We start from the raw sequence: 23,722 nt of genomic DNA on the forward strand, positions 1-23,722 counted from the left end.
AACAGATTTTCGCGAAATTGAATTTCGCGAAAGTGAATTTCGCGAAATTACACATTATACCCTACAGGATGAATTTATTCGCGGAGTTATATGTCGCGAAAATTGTCTTTTCATGCATATTCGCGAATGAATTTATTCGCGGCTGAAAACTGCCGCTCTCTAGGAAAAGTTAACTCTATTGCGGATAGTAATAGTTATTACTACGCATGCGCACACCGCGTGTTCCGGTTTATAATTAGCTTACAACTGCGAGGCGATCATGCTATTCTACGGTAAACAATTTTTGCTGCGTCCAGAGGTTTTCACGAATATTCATCGCTTGGGAGGCCTTTGATAAGCCAACAACTTGTGGTAAGTAATGAGTTTTTACATTTACTAAATTAGTTGAATTTTACTTTGGTTCTTCGGGAAAACGCAATACTACCGTATTTTTTTCCATCCCTACTGCTTCATTATTTGTTTTAGTGTGAGAGAAAGATTTTTCATCATACACCGAAGAACAATGATTGCAAGGGTGGTAGACGTCATTCTTAGAAGAACACCAATCATTCAGGGAGGTCTGGAAATTGAGGTTGAAGTGACCGCAGCTACTTAGGAGAAGAATATATCTGTTTTTAAAAAAGGAACAAAAACGCCTTTACGAGCACAAATCTTTGGCCAACCGGCAGAACTTTGCAATAGTAAGCCACGATGAGAGTTCTGATGATAACTTCCTTACCAGCCATGTAGTAGCGAGAGAATCGCCTTCAACACCTACCCAAGACAGTGACAGATCTGCTATTAGTAAAATAACTAGTCAGAAAGCACCATTACACGCTAGTATTCACATATCAAGAGTACCAATTTAATTATATTGCTAGACAACCGCCATATGGACTAAACTGTTTATATTTACTCCATTCATCATTTGTAAAATTTTATTTGTATTTGAAATATTTTATTTGTACACTCAAGTTTGTAATAAATTATAATATTATTACATTATTATAATCTATACATGAAATAAAATATATAATTTAATCATGTTTGCTACAGCGATATCAAGGAGTTGTCGATGAAGGGGTCTAGCTTGACTGATTGCCTTTCTGCCAAAATTCCTGCCTTGATGAATATTACTACTTGTCTCTAGTTTTCGTAATCGGAGTAGGTTGTTTCATTCTCAATCTGCAGTAAACACAAAAAAGAAAAAATATTAACGAGTGTTGAGGAAGTACAAAAACAATAGCTGAAGTATTTGATGAAAGCGATCAGTTTTTAAACAAAAGAATTAACTAATGCAGTTGATTATGAAAAAACGTATCTGCAAATCAAATACATACCATAATATCCAGATCAGAATCATGATCGTCCTTGACTTCGGTATTAGAGATTGATGAAGTTGATTCTAATGTAGAGAGACTAGGAGAGCTTTTTTGCTATGCTGAAGCCATGCCGAAAAACTTGTAAAAACTTTGAATAATTTTGTAAAGTTTGACGCAATGGCAATGAAGCTCGAAGCATGGCGATGATTTTAAAGAAGTTTTGGAACTCGGCTACGTTTAGTACTTCTGCCTCGCGGCTATTTTCGCGATGACGCCATTCTGCATATCTTGTGACAACCTTGAATAATTTTGTAAATAAATGTGATGCATTGCCAATGGTGTTAGCTCAAAGCTCAGACAATGATTTTAAAAATGTTTTGGAATTCAATTACGTTTAGTATTTACATTAAAAACTAGGCTAGCGACTAGTTTTCAAATTGATGCAAGAGTTATTCTCTCTTGTGATTAAAAATAGAACTAATTATTCACTGAATTTAATAATTCGCGGGATTAACTGCTCGCGAAATCGCGAATTTTTATGACCAACGAATATTTTCATCCTGTAGGGTATATATATTATATAGTCAACTTTCGCGAAATTGAATTTCGCGAAAGTGAATTTCGCGAAATTGGATTTTGCGAAATTACACATTATATATATATTATATAATCAACTTTCGCGAAATTGAATTTCGCGAAAGTGAATTTCGCGAAATTACACATTATATATATTATATAGTCAACTTTCGCGAAATTGAATTTCGCGAAAGTGAGTTTCGCGAAATTGGATTTCGCGAAATTACACATTATATATATTATATAGTCAACTTTCGCGAAATTGGAATTCGCGAAAGTGAATTTCGCGAAATTACACATTATATATTATATAGTCAACTTTCGCGAAATTGAATTTCGCAAAAATTACACATTATATATATTATATAGTCAACTTTCGCGAAATTGAATTTCGCGAAAGTGAATTTCGCGAAATTGAATTTCGCGAAATCTGTTTATATATATCATTAGGTCACAAAATTAATGAACCACGTCAACACTTCTACTTGTTATAAAACCTTTGATCGAATATGCCTTTTCAATTCAGTTCATAACTTCACAATGAGTACCAGAGACAACAGAAAAAGGATATTTCAAGAACGATTACAATGTGCAGATAAATGTGTGAAGCGATGGGGTTACTGCTCTCATGGAATGGAAATAAGCGACCGGAATCGAAAAGCTTGTCGATTTCTCTTACGTGAAAAGTTCTATCAAGATCTCAACGAAAGATTACGGTTTACAGTAAGTACTACAAATTCAATCTAGATGTTATGTAGGAATGTTACAATGTATCTTCTCTTCTGAGTAGTAACTATGTGTTCTAGGCTGATTGTATTCATTGTAATTGCAAACTCCAATATCTTAGCAAAGTGTATGTTATATCCCTACTCAGATTAAAACAGATGAATTTGGTTCTTCTGAGTTAATTGAATGAGATGGTTTGAATGTATATTGTAGTCTGACTGTAATCAATGCTATTGTAGATTCCCATATCTCACCAGCAAAATGGATATATCCCTAAACATAGTCAGAAAAGGATGGAAGAATTTGCTTCTTCAGTAAGTATTACATGTATTTATTTCCTTAGTTCAACTGAATGAACTAATTTGTCTGAATGTTTTAGTTTTACTATAAGTCCTATTTTGTCATAGTCTGTCTGTATGTCCTATTGGGATATTCTTTCAGAAAATACAACTTTTCGAGACTCGTCATCTCAAGGAGTTCAAAGCACCATCTATTTTCTACTATCACAATGTTGGAACAAGTGAATACAAAGATGCTGAAGGCAAGGTGAATGTGGTACCAACTGTAGCATTTTCAACCAAAGTTGATGGAGAGGAAGTTCAAGGAACTTTAACGATGCCTTCGAGATATGCCCTTTCGTTGAAGGAAAATTATCCGGGTATCATTATATACAAGGGACTAGTAACATCTCACAATACTCGCGAATACTACGATGTAGTAGTCATGGGACATGAAGAAGCAAGCAGATTTTACGAGAGTTCGGCACAATGCAAAAAGGATTCTGCTATCATAGATATTTCTGATGACGATGAGTGATTGATAAACATCTCGATACAAACTTCGTTTTAAAGATTGTACATGAACATTTTCTTATATATATATTCAATGTTTCATTTATACTATATTATCTTTATTGCGACCTATCTACTTGAACATTTTCATATATTTCAAGTTAAACATAAACTATTTTATTTTTATTGAAACAAAATGATGATGGAAATAATGAATAATACATATAACGATGCCTTCGAGATATGCCCTTTCGTTGAAGGAAAATTATCCGGGTATCATTATATACAAGGGACTAGTAACATCTCACAATACTCGCGAATACTACGATGTAGTAGTCATGGGACATGAAGAAGCAAGCAGATTTTACGAGAGTTCGGCACAATGCAAAAATGATTCTGCTATCATAGATATTTCCGATGACGATGAGTGATTGATAAACATCTCGATACAAACTTCGTTTTAAAGATTGTACATGAACATTTTCTTATATATATATTCAATGTTTCATTTATACTATATTATCTTTATTGTGACCTATCTACTTGAACATTTTCATATATTTCAAGTTAAACATAAACTATTTTATTTTTATTGAAACAAAATGATGATGGAAATAATGAATAATACATATAACGATGCCTTCGAGATATGCCCTTTCGTTGAAGGAAAATTATCCGGGTATCATTATATACAAGGGACTAGTAACATCTCACAATACTCGCGAATACTACGATGTAGTAGTCATGGGACATGAAGAAGCAAGCAGATTTTACGAGAGTTCGGCACAATGCAAAAAGGATTCTGCTATCATAGATATTTCCGATGACGATGAGTGATTGATAAACATCTCGATACAAACTTCGTTTTAAAGATTGTACATGAACATTTTCTTATATATATATTCAATGTTTCATTTATACTATATTATCTTTATTGTGACCTATCTACTTGAACATTTTCATATATTTCAAGTTAAACATAAACTATTTTATTTTTATTGAAACAAAATGATGATAGAAATAATGAATAATACATATAAATATATCTTTTAAAGTGAATAATTTTGTAATAAAACTGATCTTTCATTCAACATATTAATTTCTCCAACAAATTTCAATCTTACATATATACAAAAAAAAAACCGAAAATAAATTCCTTAAAATTCTTAACCATTCAAGAGCTTCAACATTACAAAAACATCAAATCTTCAAAAAATAACTTTGTACATAAACACTTTCTCATATATATTCAATGTTTCAAATATATAACAATCTCCGGAAAATCAACCCCTCGGTGTCCCAGATATTAACCCCCTCACTCATCCGGTAATCTCTCGCTCTCCTCGATAATCCGCGAGATCCACTCCGGAAAACCAACCAGCCCTCGATGTCCCAGATATTCACCCCCCACTAATCCAGCGATAATCCGTGACGATTCGGCCGACTAATCCGCAACGATTCCCCCGACTAATCCCGCGATAATCCACGTTTAATCGGATGACTCATCCCCCACTAATCGGATGACTCATCCACAGATAATCCGCCGATTACGCCGGGCGCGGATCCATACCCCCTCGAATTCAACCCCCCTACTCTACACCACAATTTCCCCCCAAACCCCAACATCTCATTCAACTCCACCCAATTCAATCTACACCCCTAGCCAATTTAATTCGCAACCCCCTTTTTCTATCCCCCCGCTGGATCCGTCACTTTTTTGTGTAGATCTGCTCTCTATATACTACTACTAATAACTTACCACAAGTTGTTGGTTCACCAAAGTCCTCCAATTCAATGAGTATTTATGAACACTTCTAGATGCAGTCAGAAATTTATAGCTTAGCATGATCGACACAAGTTTTCCAGCTATACAGAAACATAAACACGTGGTATACATCTGTCATGGTTTTACTTCTGCATTCACGAATTAATTTATTCGTGATTGTGTTCATCCGCGAATAAATTAGTCCGCGAATAAGCATGGAAAAACAATTTTCACGAACTTTAACTCCGTGAACAATTTCATCTTGCAAGGTATCTACAAGCTGATATATTCGCAGTAGAAATATATTTAGATTGTCTATGAAGCTGTTTTAAACAGTTAGGATGAATATTTAATAGTGGTAAAAATGAATCACGGCAAAATAGCATGCATTTAATCGCGATGCAGCAAATGCTTTTTAAATATTTATCAACACCTTTAAAACTTTATGGCAACTCCCTTAACCCAAGTTCCAACACTATAAGCCTCTGTACATCAATGAAATATTAAAAGGAAATGCTATATATTGCTTTGTAATTGCTTTTTTTACCAATAGAAAATATGATGTTTTACAAAAGTCAAAGATCTGAAACCGTTTATTTCTATAAACATGACTTATCTTCCTGTATGGTGTTTTATATCTGATGTTCTTACAATGTCTTTTAGGTTAAGTTCAAAACATTTTTGCGGGGGTACCCATTGTCTTTAATTTTAGGAAGTTTCTGCTATTGATAATCATATTTTAAATGATACAAATTGATTTGTAAGTCGATCTTACGTTTTTCAGAGCTCAACTTCATGTTTGTTTTATATTCATATTGTGTTATATAACTCTGTATTAGTTTATTCTAGTTTTTAAACTGCTTTCATGTTATCTTAACACTTTTAACCGCAAAATAAAATGGCTAGCATTTATGCAATATGAACTAGAGCTCAGAAAGTTGTATTGTTACGTCAACAAACAACCTTTTTTGGTATTCGGCATCATCTGGTCTGCTATGAGGTCACCCAAGAAAAATACTATTGGTCATATTATGTTTTTGTAAGGATTTTAATGAGACATTGATGGATGGAGCTAGATAGTCCAATTAATAACAGAGCAAGAGTTAAAACTAAATGCTGTGTTTTTTGGGGGGGAAAATGCAGCGCTGTAGCACTTTACAGCAAAAAGCGATGTGGCAGTCAATGATTAAAGTGGCTTTTCATAAACATAACAGGCATACCTGAACATATGAGCATAATGCTTTCCGGTACCGAGCTTGAATTTCAATTCTTTCTTATCTCATATCAAATTTGTCTATATAAAATAACTGAATGCAAATAAATCCATATTTACCGTTTAAAAGAAGCTTCCTAAAACAGAATATTACAATGAAAAATTGTGTTTTAATTGGTCCAATTTGCCATTCACACTCGAAAAGTAACAAATATCTGTCTAGCGGTTGTGATCTACAAAAATATTTGACATTATGTACAGTACACTATAGTCTTTTTACCTTTAGGACAGACAGTAGAAGTTAACGGCGTTGTGACAGAGATGTGACGTGTTTTAACGTGTTCAGTACACTACACTTTACACTTTTGTGACACCACCTAACATAACATAAGCTTCAAGTTTAGGTCTGAAACTGACTTAGTAAACTGAAATTAACTTAGCTTACTATATACACATTTAGAAATAAGTTTAAATCTTACCTGACACAAAATTTAATTTTTCATTCATTTTCAGTTTTTTTAATTTTCTCCTCCGACTTGGCTGTTTTTGCCTTGCTGTTTTTACCTTCCCTTCTAGCCTTTTTAAAAACTTTGTCATACCGATCTGATGAGAAAAATCGAGCGATGCTGTTTACGAAAGTGGCCTAACTTTCATACTCGGCAACTTAGCTGCCACATCAGGAGCCATCTCATAGCTTAAAATTGTCTCTTGTATCAAAGTGAAAATTTGCTTGGGGGAGGGGGAGAGGACAAAAAGAAACTCTCAAAATGAATTGGTGTTCCAAAGTAATAATAGCAGTAATCGTACCAAACAATACTTATAGTAAAACACTCACTCAAGTGCATGCATTGCTCGCCGCAACTGCCTCGAGAGCACATATCGCTTGAAGCTGGTAATCTTTGGACAGACAGGGTCAAATGTGACACAGACCACAGACTATGTCCAGACAGTTAAAAGTTGGGGAAGTGAAGTTCAAAACATTAATTGAAAGGCAACTGACTGTTGATTGTACCTAGTCACAAACTTAAGTATAAGAATCCACACCCAAGAAGATTTGATCGCGGACCCTCCTGTTCGCAAGTCCAGCATCGTACCAACAAGGCCACAGAGATGAATTTCTTCGCTAGCTAATATATGTTGCTATATGGGAGCAAATACCCAACGGATTTGCATTCTATGCAGGGTCATAGCATAAGGTCACAAGAAACTGTTAGCTCGCATTATTAAGCGCACTCAAATTTTCCATTCGCAATGCACCTGGCTAATAGCAAGTGGCAAGCAACTCTCATTACTTCTCAATGTTTATAAGCTTATTTCTAATACCCGGGTAACGCCGGGCAGCTCAGCTAGCTGTATTTACGTATCTATGGTGTTTATATTGCAGACATCGAATTGAATCTAGAAGCAGAGAGTTGTTCATTCAGCACACACTGTGATAAAGGTAAATATTTTATTAGTCTAGCGGTCTAGAAGTCCCCGTATCAAATATAGATGCTCGCTACTTTACAGTTTTGTTTCGGCATTATTCAATCGTCAAGTCGTAATCTTATCACAAGACACAATACTTCGCAAATAATTTTTGCAGCACTTTTCGATTATCACAAGTAACCAACCGGCTCGTCATGATTATCAGACAATGATATGCTTCGAGCTAAGGTTAAAAAGCTTAACGATTTTTTACAGTAAGTTATAAGATATCAGTGCTAAATGTGACAGCATTACAAGGACGATAAAACAGGCGTGTAAGAACAATAGACATGGTTTTATTGAATGCGTGAAGTATATTTGTGAAAATATTTCGACGAATGATGTTGCATGAAAATGTAAACAGAAACCATCTCGTAACAACTACGTCCAATTTTAGCCATTTTGGAAAGCGAATCCAAACTACGGCGGTATCGTGTGGCTGCAATTAACTGTTTGTTTTGAGAATTTAAGAGGTTGTAATCACATTTCCACATATTTAGCACCTACAACAACAGAGTAAGACATGGTGAACCTTTTGATACCAAATAACTGTAATGTGAATTTTGTTGCAAGTCAACCTTTAAGGGTGATAATTGCGTTTAAACAGTCTTTTAAACAGCATTTTCAGTCATTTTTGGTCGAAGTTATCTCCCACATTATTCATCCGGAAATTTTCAAACTCGATTGTTTGTGTAAATATGGAAAGTGTGTGTGGACACAAAAGATCTAGACCCTTAACTTGTATATTTTTTAATTTATATGAATCTTAAGTCATCTAAATGTGCTATGCCCTCAAACTCGGGCGACAAATGGTCCATGTTAAAATCCTCATAGCACCTGAACTGATGACCCTCAAAGATCAAAATTTGGGACTTAAGCGTTTATCAACATGGGCAACAACATATTAAAAGGATCATCAAAATCTGAGACAGGTTTTATCAGTTACTCATGGTAAGTTCTATGCCAATTATATTTTCAAGGAACTCACTTCAACTTAGTAAATATTGGAGACAATTTTCATGGTTATGTTCTCTAGATGACCTCTCATATTTATTGTAGAAGTTGCAGAAGCGAGAATAGAACCAGAATCCGATGGTGGTGCTGAAAACCTCTTCTCAACTGGTTAGTTAAAGATGTATTAAAAAATAGTGGTAACTGCTGTTGATAAGCTGTGATGGCTGTTAGTTGAATGAGTATGATAATTACCTTCTTCTCTTGTCTCACAAACTGGTTTGTTAGTAAAACTAGAATACTAAATCCGACTATAATCTATTGTGTCATTCTCTATTAAGTCACATACATTTTCATAGATGTTTTTTAGTACATGTTGTCAGAGGACTTCAGTTTTATATAGCCAGTCCTGTTTGTCCAGGTTGCTGTATCAAAATTCTCACCGCTGGTTTTAACACTCATATTTTGGTACAAATTCCTGAGACAGTTGACATAACATTTCCATTGGTCGTAGTCATTTTTAAATGTATTTGCTAATGGATAAGGTAAACAGTAACACATTTTGTTTTGTGTTCATTTGAAGAGTGTAGCATTTTGGAAAATCATGTGAAAAAGATAATGACAGGCTTGTAAGGACTGAGTTCGTGTATTGGACACTTTTAGCTCGTGGTCTTCACAAACACACGACCTGAGTATAGATGGCCAGATCATGACTCAAACTGAAAGTTGACTATTGGTTTCATAAAAATATAAACTTGTTTCTCTGTAAGTTGGTCACATGATGGCATTTTTTCTTCAAGTTAGCATTTACTGCAATCAGACTAAATTTGGACAAAACACTTTATGAACTTCATTCTTTCATATGTTAAAACTCGCTTTAGAAGCTTTTTCTAGTCTTTATGTTAAAATTCATTGAGTCCAAACCTTCCAGGTTTGCTTTATTAACAGTATGTACCAGCTGATTCCAAGTACGCACATTTCTGATGAAAGTGCTGATTACCGTAAAACCTCTAATTGAACGCCACTTCCATTTTAACCTCACCTCTATTTGACTGCCACTATGAGAGAAAGGTTGAAAATTAGAGCGTAACCTTTTATTTCAACGCCACCTCTATTTGACTGCCACTTTGACAATCAATCATTGATCTTTATGAATCCATATTATCGAGTGATCAACAGAAAGGTGTCTAAAAAATGTATTAATGATGTATCGTTTACGTCAATAACAATATGTTTTAACGTTGTCCAACTCGAAAGCTTTTCACTTTTTTTGTTAAAACTTTAAAATCAACACTAAAGAAATAATTAATAACTGTCTAAGGCTAACAGTAGTTCCTCGTCCTTATAAACGCTGTCTTGATACTTCGAAGTTCATGTATACAACAAAACAGGTTTACATTTATGATGGTAGATGAACGACATCCACCATCATAAATGTAGATGTCATTCATATAAATCTTCCTACATTCCTGATAAGTCGTTTGAAAAACACAACACTAGCCTCTATTTAAGTGCCACTTCCAATCGACCACCACAATAAAAGAAAGGTTAAAAAATAGAACGCCATGATGGTCAATAAGAGGTTTTACGGTATATCAACTCTTTTAGAAAGGATAGATACTCGAGTGCCACCCAACATTTTTTTAAATCAAATTATACTACATCTAGAAGTTGTTATTGTTATTTGTCCATATCAAGGATGTGATTGTCGCAACATGAGTGAACGTGCACACAGACATAGGAACATATTTTAATTTAGTCATCCGAAATATCCTTCCATCGTAGATGCTTTACATCTGATGATTGGCCCTTGACGTTATACAGTGTGTCTGACTTGTTACATACGGTATTTGGCATATTTGCAATGAAAACTCGTAAAGAATCTTCTTATGTTGCTTACATGGCTTAAATGGCTTTTTAATGATATAACAATTCTTGAGTGTGTACCATACTACTGAGCTTGTGGGCCAGAAACTATCAACTTATATTATAGGTAAAGATTGTGGACACAAATCTTTTCAAAAAGATCAAAATGATATATTTGGAAGATTGTTATCGACTACCGCTGTAAAGACAAAAATGAAAGGTCTCACCCCTAGGAAACCTCCTCAGTGTGAGCTATGCAGTGCTAGCTTTGCTCGCCGCAGTACTCTAACAACTCACATGAGAACACACACTGGAGAGAAGTTATTTCAATGTATGATATGCTGTAGTCGATTTGCCCATCACCAGTATCTAACACATCATATGAGGACTCACACTGGAGAAAAACCATACCAGTGCAAGATATGCAGCAGTCGATTTGCTCGTCGCCAGAATCTAACACTTCATATGAGGACTCACACTGGAGAAAAACCGTACCAGTGCAAGATATGCAGTAATCGATTTGCTCGTCGCCAGACTCTAACACTTCATATGAGGTCTCACACTGGTGAAAAACCATACCAGTGCAAGATATGCAGTAGTCGATTTGCTCATCGCCAGAATCTAACACGTCATATGAAGACTCATACTGGAGAGAAGCCATTTCAGTGTGAAGTATGCACTAGTCGGTTTGCTCATCGCCATGAACTAACAAGTCATATGAAGACTCATACTGGAGAAAAACCATACCAGTGCAAGATATGCAGTCATCATTTTGCTCGTCGCCAGAATCTAACAAGTCACATGAAAACTCATACTGGAGAGAAGCCATTTCAGTGTGAGATTTGCAGTAGTCAGTTTGCTCATCGTCATAATCTAGCAAGTCACATGAGGACTCACACTGGAGAGAAACCATTTAATTGTAAGATATGCAGTAGTCGGTTTGCTCAACGCAGTACTCTAATTGGTCATATGAAGACTCATACTGAAGAAAAACCATACCAGTGCAAGATATGCAGTAGTCGATTTGCTCGTCGCCAGACTCTAACACTTCATATGAGGTCTCACACTGGAGAAAAACCATACCAGTGTAAGATATGAAGTAGTCAGTTTGCGTTTCGCCATACTCTAACAATTCATATGAGGACTCAAACCGGAGAGAAACTGTTCCAATGTAAGATATGCAGTAGTAGCTTTATTCAACGCTATCTTTTTAAAACGCACATGAAAACTCACACTTGATGGGAACCATTTCATTATAAGACATACAACCGTACGTCTTCAAATGTATTTGGATACACCCGGATACTCTGACTTGGTTGTGTAAAAATTGTATAGTCAGTCCTAATTTTGTTGTGTGATCACATCTGTTGTATATTGATTTATGGTTCGATTATCTTTTTGTGGTAAAAATACTGAGCATTGTGTTCAAAAGCTACATGCATGTTTTCCATTAAATGGCAAGCTTAGATTCAGTTTGGTTGAACAACATTGAACATGACTAACTTCTGCAACCATTTGGATGTGGGTACATTGGCTGATCCGCCCGACCGAACCTTCTGATGTCGGAAACATCGAATCAGTTACTTTTGTAATTAAATATTTGTAGGAAAGCTTAATTTTTGTAGTGCATGAAATTTCTTACACACTTGCTGAGCAATAGTTCACAAAACAGTTAAGGTTTCCTGTTACAATTATTATTAGATTTTTTAGTTGATATTCAGCCTCATTGTGTATCTCGCTTGCCTGCTTGAAGGTTACAAAACACAATTTTTATGGTATTAACAGCAGCAGATAACATTAAAGATTCTGGTTTCAATGCTTGTTTAATTATGGAAAATATTGTGTATAAACTGCCAACATGTATAGGCTACACCCCGAGCTTTATAAACTGTTTTTTCCGTTACAGGTATACAGAGTGTATAAGCTGCATACACTGAGTTTCCATTTGTTTAACACACCGTGAAACCTCTATTTGAATGCCACTTTCTTTTGACCGCCACTTCTATTTGACCGCCTCTGACATTCTTTGATCTTTAGAAATCCATAATAGCAAGTGATCGGTCGAAAAATGTCCACAAAATGGTACTAATAATGACTTGGTTATATCGAGAACAATTAATTATTTCATTGTATCTGTTCGTATCAACGTCCATTTTCCAACTCAAAAAATTCTCGTTTTTTTGTAAAAATTTTGAAGTCAACAACGTAGACATAATTAGTAACTGTATCAGGCTAATAGTAGTCCCTTTTTTGACGCCAACTTAATTCTTTGACGTACATGTATGTAAGAACGGTTTACATTCACGATGGTATATGAATCACTACTTTTAGGGTAAAAATTGTTCTTAACGACGCTATTTAAAGGTTGACTCGCAACAAAATTCACATTACAGTCATTTAATATCAAAAGATTCACTATGTCTTACTCTGTTGAGTTGTAGGTAGCAAATATGTGGGAATGTGATTACAAGCTTTTAAAAACTAAAAAACGAACAGTTAATCGCAGCCACACTAGACCGCCGTAGTTTGGATTCTCTTTCCAAAACGGTTCAAATGTGATGTAGCTGTGGTAGAATGTTTCTGTTTACACTTTCATGCAACCTTATTCATCGAAATATTTTCACAAATATACTTCACGCATTCAATAAAACCATGTCTATTGTTCTTACGCGTCTGTTTTATTGTCATTGTAATGCTGTCACTTTTAGCAGTGATATCTTATAACTTAGCGTAAAAATTAATTTAAGTTTTTAGCCTTACCTCGAAGGAGTACATATCATTGTCTGATAATCATGACAAGCCTGTCGGTCACCTGTGATAATCGAAAAGTGCTTCAAAAATTATTTGCAGAGTATTGGGCCACATGATCAGATTATGACTTGCCGATTAGACCAGGCCGAAACAAAACTGTAAAGTAGCGAGCATCTATATTTGATACGGGTCTTCGGTAAAACCTGAAGTGTTTGTCATAAACTAGTGCTATGATAAGTTTATATTGAGCTTTTTATTGGCCTTTCAATTCACTTGAGAACATCACTTGACAAGACAATAACCAAACTGTCATGGCTACGTCAGAGAAATAAAAAGATTCCAATCTACGCCGCTTTTTGTTTTTGAGCTTTTAAAAGCTTGTAATCATTTTTCTGCACATTTGGCACCTACAACACAACAGAGTAAGACATGGGAAATCTTTTGATATCAAATAACTGTAATGCGAATTTTGTTGCAAGTCAACCTTTAAATAATGAGCATGTATTAGAGTAATAAACTATAATCACCATTTCTTCAAAAGTTGACTTGCAATAAAGTTCCCATTACACTTATTTGGTATCAAAAAGCTCACCATGTCTTACTATGTTGTGTTGTAAGTACTAAACATGTGGAAATGTTAATACAAGCTCTTAAAAGCTCAAAATTGAAAAGCCGCTGTTGATTGGAATCTCTTTATTTCGATGACGTAGCCATGAAATTTGGTTATTGTCTTGTCACGTGATTTTCTCACATGAATTGAAAGGCCAATAAAAAGCTCAATATAAAACTTATCGTAGCACTAGTTTATGACAAACACGTCGGGTTTTACCGAAAAACCCCGTATTAAATATAGATGCTCGCTACTTTACAGTGTTGTTTCGGTTTGGTCTAATCGGCAAGTCATAATCTGATCATGTGACCAAATACTTCGCAAATATTTTCTGCAGCACTTTTCGATTATCACAAGTGACCAGCAGGCTCGTCATGATTATCAGACAATGATACGTAGTCCTTCAAGCTAAGACTAAAACATTAAACGAATTTTTACAGTAAGTTGTAGGATATCACTGCTAAAAGTGACAGCATTACGATGACAATAAAACAGATGCGTAAGAACAATAGACATGGTTTTATTGAATGCGTGAGGTATATTTGTGAAAATATTTTGACGAATAAGGTTGCATGAGTGTGTAAACAGAAACCATCTCTCACAACTACGTCACATTTTAGCCGTTTTGGAAAGAGAGTCCAAACTGTGGCGGTCTCATGTGGCTGCGATTTTTTGTTCGTTTTTGAGCTTTTAAGAGGTTGTAATCACTTTTCCACATATTTTACACCTACAACATAACAGAGTAAGACATGGTAAATCTTTTCATATCAAATAACTGTAATATGAATTTTGTTGCAAGTCAACCGTTAATGACTAATGACCTACAGTAGATAAACAAAATTGTAAGATTGCGTAATGTCCACAAGCATCACAGAATCCCATAGCAAACGGAGTGCAGCAAATACATCACCGTTGCAGCTTATATAGTTGCCGTTTCATTAGGAAGAACAAGCACAGGAGTTGTTCTGCTTCGACTACCAACAAAGGGTAAATATCTAGGACACTTGCACAGTAAAGGAGTTGTCTGATCAATTTAATAAAAACTTTTAAAGAAAACAGATTAACAAATTGTAGAATAATACATATTGTTAGCATTATGCAAGAATGAAACTTTGGTGATAATCCATTGTTCAAATACTCTCATTTTAGAGTTTCATAGTGAGTCAAATAAAACTTTTTAATTTCATGTTTTGCAATAATCTGTGTGCTTCGATAACAAAGTACCGACTATAATAGTAATGCATACAAAGAAGTAAACCATTCACAAAGATGGATAGAATATCAAAAATGGAGTTATTTTGAAGAAAAGGGTTTAAGTCAAAAGGAGAGATTAGAGCTAATAGTATGCATGATGATAACTTCTAACTTCCCTTGGACCCATCATCTGTGTTCTACTAACACATCTAACCTTTAACCTTTACACAATAAACAACGCAATTATTGTTACTGTGATAAACCATTCATATATTATCTGCTTACTGACTGCATGAATGGTACAACTTGTTGAACATGTATTGCTATAATAGTGCTATGCTTGCAATGCTGTTGTTGACGCAAAATTGTCAGCATTCAATCACTGCAAATTTAATAATGGTATATCTGATGCAGTCATGCACAGATAGACAGAAAGGTATTAACAAGTTACATCAGCAATGCAAATTTTGTAACAGATTACCACAGTTATTGCTTCTACAAATTCTAGAGATGGGATAATCACCATTACAAGCCAAATCCCAAATTTCAACCTACGACTAGAACATTCAAAACTTTACATAAGGTTCATCTGGTGTCTATCTACACCAGACTAGAGATTATAATTAGAGCTTACAAATGATGAAATCTCTGCTGACGAAAAATAACACGAAGTAGCCAGAAACCCCAAAAACTACAGGGTTCACAATGGAAGACCTGAAGCGAATAGTTTCACTTCTGGACACTCAGGCTAACGCGTAGTCAATATAAAAAAACAAATACAGTGCAGCCTGAGGATACGAATACTCTAATACACGATTTTTTTACCTTACGAAGTTAAACATGATGATTTTTTCACCTCACTATATGAATTTAATTTGGCCATATGAATTCAAGAAAATTCTTGCCCGAGTTCAAGCTTGGCAGTTGGTATGATTTTTGTCAAAATAACCTTTGAAAGTGACACAATGACCGATTTCTCTCAGGTCAGTATTCCGCATAGGAAACTTTTTTAAAGTACATAAGCGAGAGCAAATATTCATTTTTAACATTATACTCATAATTACTATAAACTTTTATTCAGCATACGTATATAACTACAAGTATCTATATTTAAGTCATTAGCACTGGAATCTGACACCGATACAAATGTCACAAACAGAAGGAAAAATAATTTCCAAGACAACAAAGTTGGAGATCATAAATACTCAGAAAATGTGCCTGTATTTTTAATATTACCAATGAATATGGTCGAAACCAATAAAAAATTGCAACTATTATTAAAAACCTATTACGGCAAAATCAAAGAAGCTATAAGTTAGTATGAAAATCTTTCTAGGTTCATTAGAGATAAACATCCAAAAAAGTTTCTCACGGGCCGTTTTATGGACAATGTTATTGAAAGGTGCATGAGATATTTTAAAGAAATTTTGGGGAGTCGTCAGAAACACACGTCAGGGGATAGATTTTTATCAAAAGACAGTGTTTAAAAGCACAGATGATAACAGTGAATCTAACAAAAAGCTAAAGATGAAAGCGCATCGGAAGAAGTGCTACCAATTTAAGTTTTTAAAATTGAATTTTAATTGTTTAATTTACTGGTGTGTACTGGCATATAAAGCAGTAATGCACAATGCATGTTTGATGTATATCATTATTTATCCTCTTTGTGTTCATGTTTTATTATTTTGTGTTATTTTATGCTTATTAATGTTTTATTTATTTCATTTTAGGTTTTATTTTATTTGATGTTTATTCATGTTTTTGCAAAGACCATGTTTTCTACTACGTAAATACTAATCATCGTACATATGTAACTCATATATAACTTGCCACTCAAAATAGTTGAATCATCTACATTACCTTCTAGAACTTGCTAAGGTCCTGACGTTGAGGGTATAAATACATACAAACTTCTGTATATATGCTTAAATTGATTCTTGTGCACTTTTCATACAAAACAACCTACAACTTTCTCTGGACCCTTTAACAAACTTTAGCTAGTTAGCAATTTTCTGCATTGCACCAGCATTTACAGGGCACCAGCAAGCATCCTCAATAAGTGATTAAGGAGGCAATCTTCCACATTGCACCAAGTTAGCTTGTTTACTTAGAGCACCTTCTGCACCAGCATGAAAGCTGTGTCTTCCTGGCCCTTTTTGCTTTTCGGGACCCAAAGTTGGTGAACTTTTACTTTTAAAACCAGTAGAAAAATTAGAGTTAGGATTCGTTCGACAGGAATAGACAACTTCTTTTAGCCTGGTAAAAATTTCCATTTCATTACTTATTAAATATAATTTTAATTATAAAGTAACATAATTAGCACTATTACGTTTTGTGCATCCATTTTGCTCTACTTTCTAGAGCTCAAGTCACATTACTTCATAGGTATGTACGTACTGTATAGTAAATAAATATTCCTTTTCTTTTTGATGGCCTTTAAATGGTCAACTGTGAAAGAGAGGTTGCTTTTGAGAATTGCGTTGCTCAGCCCTTATTGTCGAATCAGGTTGAAAAAGGTTTTAACCAGATACGCTAAATCTCATGGTGAAAGTGAAGACAAAAACTGATGGTAATTAAAATTTAGTGATAAAAAGTTGAAATTCAGTAAAATAATTAAAAATACGAGCTAAAAATTAGCTTTAAGTGTGTGTTTAGGAAGCTAAATTTATTTGTAGTGAATTCAAAGTTATGTTATACGTATGTCTTTCATGTTATGTTATACGTACATACGACTTGAAGGTAAGAACTCATTAACGTACGTACTGCATTTGGTACGCACATTATAATGTTGCATATTATTGCAGATCTAAATACAGTACAGTTACTATAGGTAACTATAGTTACTAAAGTTAACATACTATTTTGTTACTAATGTTCAATATGTATAACATTTTTATAAGATTTTGACAATTTTTACGAGGGGTTGTTTACATTGTATAATAACTATGAATTCTATGCCCCTATATATACGATTTTTTATTCCTGGAACCCTGGAATGAATCAACATCGTATCTTGAGGGTGCACTGTGTGAACGTGTCAGCAGAAGAAGCCGAAGAGTCGATTATTGAGAGAACAAGAGGTTGACTATATTTTAAAGGTTGACATGCAGAAAACTTCATATTAAAGTTATTTGGTATCAAAAGGTTCACCATGTCTTACTCAACTGTTTTGTAAGTGCAACATATGTGGGAATGTGATTAAAAGCTGTTGAAAGCTCAGAAACAGTTCATCGTAGCCATCACGAAAACGCCATTCTCTTTGGAATCTATGGAATCTCTTTATTTCGATAACGTTCTCAAACATTGGTGTTATTAATTTGACATGTGATAGTATCATGTGAAATTAAAGGCCAATAAAAGGCTCAATCCCTATGTTTCCATGATGTGCAGTACTTCGGAGTTGCGCCCTCTCCGAATCATGGAAACGACGTGTTCACACTGAAATCACTGCGCACTGATCATTGCGAAGCGAGGGCAAATTTGTAGCAAGGAAACGGCATTGCGCAGTGGCTGTGCATAGCTCCCTTGCTGTGGATGCCGATTCATCGAGGGCCATGAACTAGTACAAAAGTTATCCCGCTAATCTTGGTTTTTTTCTATTCTTCCGATCTTCTTTCACTAAAATTTAATTATAATTTTCACCCACGAGGATGATGAGGTGATTATTTTCCTAAATTTCTGGCTAATTTGCTGAAAACCACTGCGCAGCATGTAAACGTACAATCCCCTCGACTTTGAAGAGGGCTGCATCGCAGCACTGCGCATCATGGAAACATAGTGAATAAAAAACCTCTCGTAGCACTAGTTTATGACAAATACTTTGGGTTCTACCGGCAAACCCGTATAAAATAAAGATGCTCACTACTTTACAGTTTTGTTTCGGCTTGGTCTAATCATTTATTTGTAATCTGATCATGTGACCAATACTTCCTGCCAAATGGCGCAAACAATTTCTGCAGCCTTTTTCGACCATCACAGTTGACCAACAGACTCGTCATGTTTATCAGAGAATAATATGCACTCCTTCAAGCTCAGGTTCAAAAAATTAAACAAATTTTCATGGTAAATTTTGAGATATCAGCGCTCAAAGTGACAGCATTATAATGATGATGAAATATACGTGTAAGGACAATAGACACGGTTTTATTGAATGAGGAATAAGATGAATGAGGTTATATGAAAGAGTAAACAGAAGCCATCGTGTTCAACTATGTCCAATTTGAGCGGTTTTGGAAAGAGATTTTAATCTATGGTGGTTTAGTAATGGCTGCGATTAACTGTTGGTTTTTGAGCTTTTAAGAGCTTGTAATCACATTTCCACATATTCTGTACCTACAACACAGCAAAGTAAGACATGTTGAATTTTTTGATACCAATATCTGTTTCTTGTTCTTAATGATTGACTTGCAACAAAATTCACATTACAGTTATTTTATATCAAAATATTTGCCATGTTTCACTCTGTGGTGTTGTAGGCGCAAAATATGTGGGAATGTGATTACAAGGTATTAAAAGCTCAAAAACGAACAGTTAATCGAAGCCACACCAGACAGTTGTAGTTTGGATTCTTTTTTCAAAACGGCTAAAATATGACATAGCTGTGGTAGATGATTTCTTTTTACACTCTCATGAACCTTATTCATCGAAATATTTTCACAAATATACTTTCCGCATTCAATAAAACCATGTCTATTGTTCTTACGCGCCTGTTTTATCGTCATTGTAATGATGTCACTTTTAGCAGTGATGTCTTATAACTTACTGTAAAAACTCATTTAATTTTTCAACTTTACTTCGAAGGAGTACATATCATTGTCTTATAATTATGACGAACCTGTTGGTCACCTGTGATGATCGAAATGTGCTGCAAAAACCATTTTCGAAGTATTGGGTCACATGATCAGATTACGACTTGCCGATTAGTTCAAGCCGAAACAAAACTGGAAAATAGCAATTAGCATCTATATTTGATACGAGATATTTGGTAAAACCCGAAGTGTTTGTCATAAACTAGTGCTACAATAAATTTATATTGAGTTTTTATTGGCTTTTCAATTCACGTGAGAACATCACGTGACAAGGCGATAACCAAGCTGTAATGATTACGGCAGAGAAATAAAGAGATTCCAATCTACAGCGGCTTTTCGTTTTTGAGCTTTCAAGTGCTTGTAAACACATTTCCACTTATTTGGCACCTACAACACAACAGAGTAAGACATGGTGAATCTTTAGAAGTAGTATATAGAGAGCAGATCTACACATAAAAGTGACGGATCCAGCAGGGGGATAGAAAAAGGGGGTTGTGAATTAAATTGGCTAGGGGTGTAGATTGAATCGTGTGGAGTTGAATGAGATGTTGGGGTTTGGGGGGAAATTGTGGTGTAGAGTAGGGGGTTGAATTCGAGGGGTTACGGATCCGCTCCTGGCGTAATCGGCGGATTATCTGTGGATGAGTCATCGGATTAGCGGGGGATGAGTCATCCGATTGAACGCGGATTATCGCGGGATTAGTCGGGGGAATCGTCGCGGATTAGTCGGGCGAATCGTCGCCGATTATCGGTGGAATAGTGGGGGTGAATATCTGGGACATCGAGGGCTGGATGGTTTTCCGGAGTGGATCTCGTGGATTATCGAGGAGAGCGAGAGATTACCTAGCGGATGAGTGAGGGGGTTAATGTCTGGGACACCGAGGGGTTGATTTTCCGGAGATTGTTATATATTTGGTTGAATGAGAGATAAGTTTTTATTATAAAATATAAACTATAAATGTTACAAAAAATTCAAAATCATTCTGTCATTCGTTTTAAAAAGGAAAGTTTTGGAATACATCTTTCATCAATTTCTGTGTCACATCGAAGAACTAAAACAAGAGTTGATTTTCCCAAAGAATTGAGAAACTGAACAGGAAGTAACAAATCTAATCCTTCATTATTTCCAATATTACCATATATGAAGGTATCTTTAGGTGTAGTAGAATTTGAAATAGGTTGAAGATTACAGATAAAGTCAATATCTTGAAAATTCGATCCTGGAGGACATTGCAACATTGAAAGAGTAGAGTTATATCCACATAATTCTCCTCTGTAGAATAATTTGAAATCAATTAGAATATCGATTGTGGAATTTTGAACTGAATATTCACATTCAGAATATGTTAGAACTTGCTCCGATGAAGCTGACACTATAGGATTAAGGTATAGGTTTTTTCCATCTGTTTCATCTTCATTTAGTAGTTCTTTACACGCAAATCTGTGATTGCCTGGTAATGGATAACCACAATGAATGTAGTCCAATGGAAATATTCTTCCGCATGTTTCATTATTCTTGTGATATAAAGTAGTTTCTTCGAATGGAAGTAGTAATGAAACTTCAAATTCATTGAGTGTTCTGCTTAAGCAGTTATTCGCATCGGTAACATATTGAATTCTTTGATTTCCATTTATTATTCCCGTAAAGCGTAAAATGAGAAATATTATAATGTGCAAATTCATTATAGTCATAGTGTCTTTTTAAAATACTACTCTCTTGACTGAAGTAGGCAAAGAAAATGCATAAAAAAGTATGTCAATAAAATATATATAGTTCATTCTTCAAAATTATCTTGAAATACTATACAAAAAAAAGTTATTCAATTCTATTTGATGAGTCAATCCTTCTTGGATATAAAGTGATTAAATATAAAGAATTATGCAAAGTCTAACTGTGATGATTATCAATTCTTCCCATTGATATGTAGGAGTTCACTGAAGTAACGATTTGTAGCATGTTGATCATTGGTTTCTCCTCTCAAATATGGATAAAGTCTTGTTTCGGTTAATATTATGTTTGAAGGTGTGTTCCAATCAAGTGAGGATAATAATGATAGTTGGACTTTGTCACTCCTTGGTCCGATTTGAGCAGATTCCAAACACGTTCCAATATCGAGTTCGGCAAAAGTCTCATGAAGTTCTTGTCGAGTCAATCCTTCATTTCCATATCGTATTTGCATTATTCTAATACAATATTGACATCCTCGAGCTCCCTCGAAGCATCCACACCGACTTTCTAAATATGTTACGAAACGTTTATAGATATAGAATCCGATAACATAGTAAAAAGTTTCTTCAGTAACTCTTCTGATGAATTTTTTTGTGTTTTTCTTTACAACCACTCTTGATAATTGTCCATCCTTAAGATGAGCTGGAATAAACTCCTCTAGAAATATAACCGACATTGTTTCTGTTTTTTTCGTTTTTTTTTTTTTTGGTTCCTTCACCAACAGAGCTAAATTGAAGAATGGTGGAGAAATCTAGAGGAGTAGACTTAATATCATTCCGAATCTTTTTTTTTATTTTCATCCAACAGATTTTTCATCTATAATTACATCATCAATTTCATGCTCGATTTCCTCTTCCACGCTTTCTCCGATTAATGGAAATTGTGCTATATGAATGAGTCTTCTGAAGAGCAGTTGTTTCGTTTCATCACGTTGAGTAGGATGAGTCATGTAGTGCCGAATTCTATTCCAAAACACGGTTTCAAAAATCGTTTCTTCCATCGTTTTAAAATCGGTCGCGATAAATCTGTTAATCCATTCTAAATCAACCTCTTTTCCAATTTTACCTTCTCGAATGGTAGCTTCAAGATCAACCCATTCAAAGGTCATCTTCAAATCTGAGGGTGTTATCGATATTTCTTTTACACATAATGTTGATTCCAAACATTCCCTGCATTCCAACGCACTGCAGACACAGTTGGACTTTAATCTTTTCAATGACACAACTTTTCTAAAAGCAGCTGTTCCTAGAATGTAGTATAAACATTCCTCGGTAAGATGTGTACGAATTTGTTCATTTTTGTCAAGATGAACCAAGATGTTATCTGGGATTATTTCTGCAACCTCGAATGGAACAAAATCTTTAATCAGAATGTTTTGAGTCATGTTACTATGAGAAAGTCTACATTCGAAATGATTTTACATTGGATAGTATATTGAATTTATATGAGCTTAGTTATATATTATTGATATTGTATATACGAAAAGAAGAGCCAATGAAGAAAATAAAATTTTATAGTAATAATACATCGAGGAGCAAAACTCTACTATCATATATACTTAACAACAAATTCACTTCTAAAAATTATGCTAAAATATATTCTGTGCTCACTCCATCGTTACATACTCTTCTTTTTGAATAAAAATATGTTAATCCAGTTCTAAGTTGAGTGTATGAGAACACTCTATTGTCTTTTTTTACAAAACCTTTGTTTACCCCTTCCTTAGGAGATCTTGAATGTAATACTTTTAAAAAAGTGTCTTTTGTAAAACTATTCGTAGTTTTACTTAATCCTTTACTGCTATGCTTTGTAGAATGAGTTTCATCATTCCAGCAAAAGTAAGTCTTAGAATTTAAGGCTACTATTCCATGTCCTGAAAATTCTACTTTGAATAAACCAGGAGTCCTTATATCATATTGATATACTTCTTTGCAACAATTTTGTAATTCCCACAACTTTGTAGGAACAGATTTA

General features: G+C 34.7%; 1 protein-coding gene across 1 annotated transcript in view; it reads left to right on the plus strand.

Annotated features, from left to right (window-relative positions):
* Nucleotides 1-2,408: 2,408 nt before the first annotated feature.
* Nucleotides 2,409-23,722, plus strand: part of LOC137400884 (zinc finger protein 420-like) — a 145,909-nt gene continuing 124,595 nt past the window's right edge. The window contains exons 1-7 of the mRNA XM_068087226.1: nt 2,409-2,600; nt 2,843-2,917; nt 3,045-3,284; nt 7,262-7,328; nt 7,757-7,813; nt 8,899-8,961; nt 10,784-11,743. Of these exons, the coding sequence (XP_067943327.1) occupies nt 2,418-2,600; nt 2,843-2,917; nt 3,045-3,284; nt 7,262-7,328; nt 7,757-7,813; nt 8,899-8,961; nt 10,784-11,743 (1,645 nt within the window). The 5' untranslated portion in view covers nt 2,409-2,417. The remainder of the gene's footprint in view (nt 2,601-2,842; nt 2,918-3,044; nt 3,285-7,261; nt 7,329-7,756; nt 7,814-8,898; nt 8,962-10,783; nt 11,744-23,722) is intronic.

The sequence above is a fragment of the Watersipora subatra genome, chromosome 7, assembly GCF_963576615.1.
Source record: "Watersipora subatra chromosome 7, tzWatSuba1.1, whole genome shotgun sequence".
NCBI lineage: Eukaryota > Metazoa > Bryozoa > Gymnolaemata > Cheilostomatida > Watersiporidae > Watersipora > Watersipora subatra.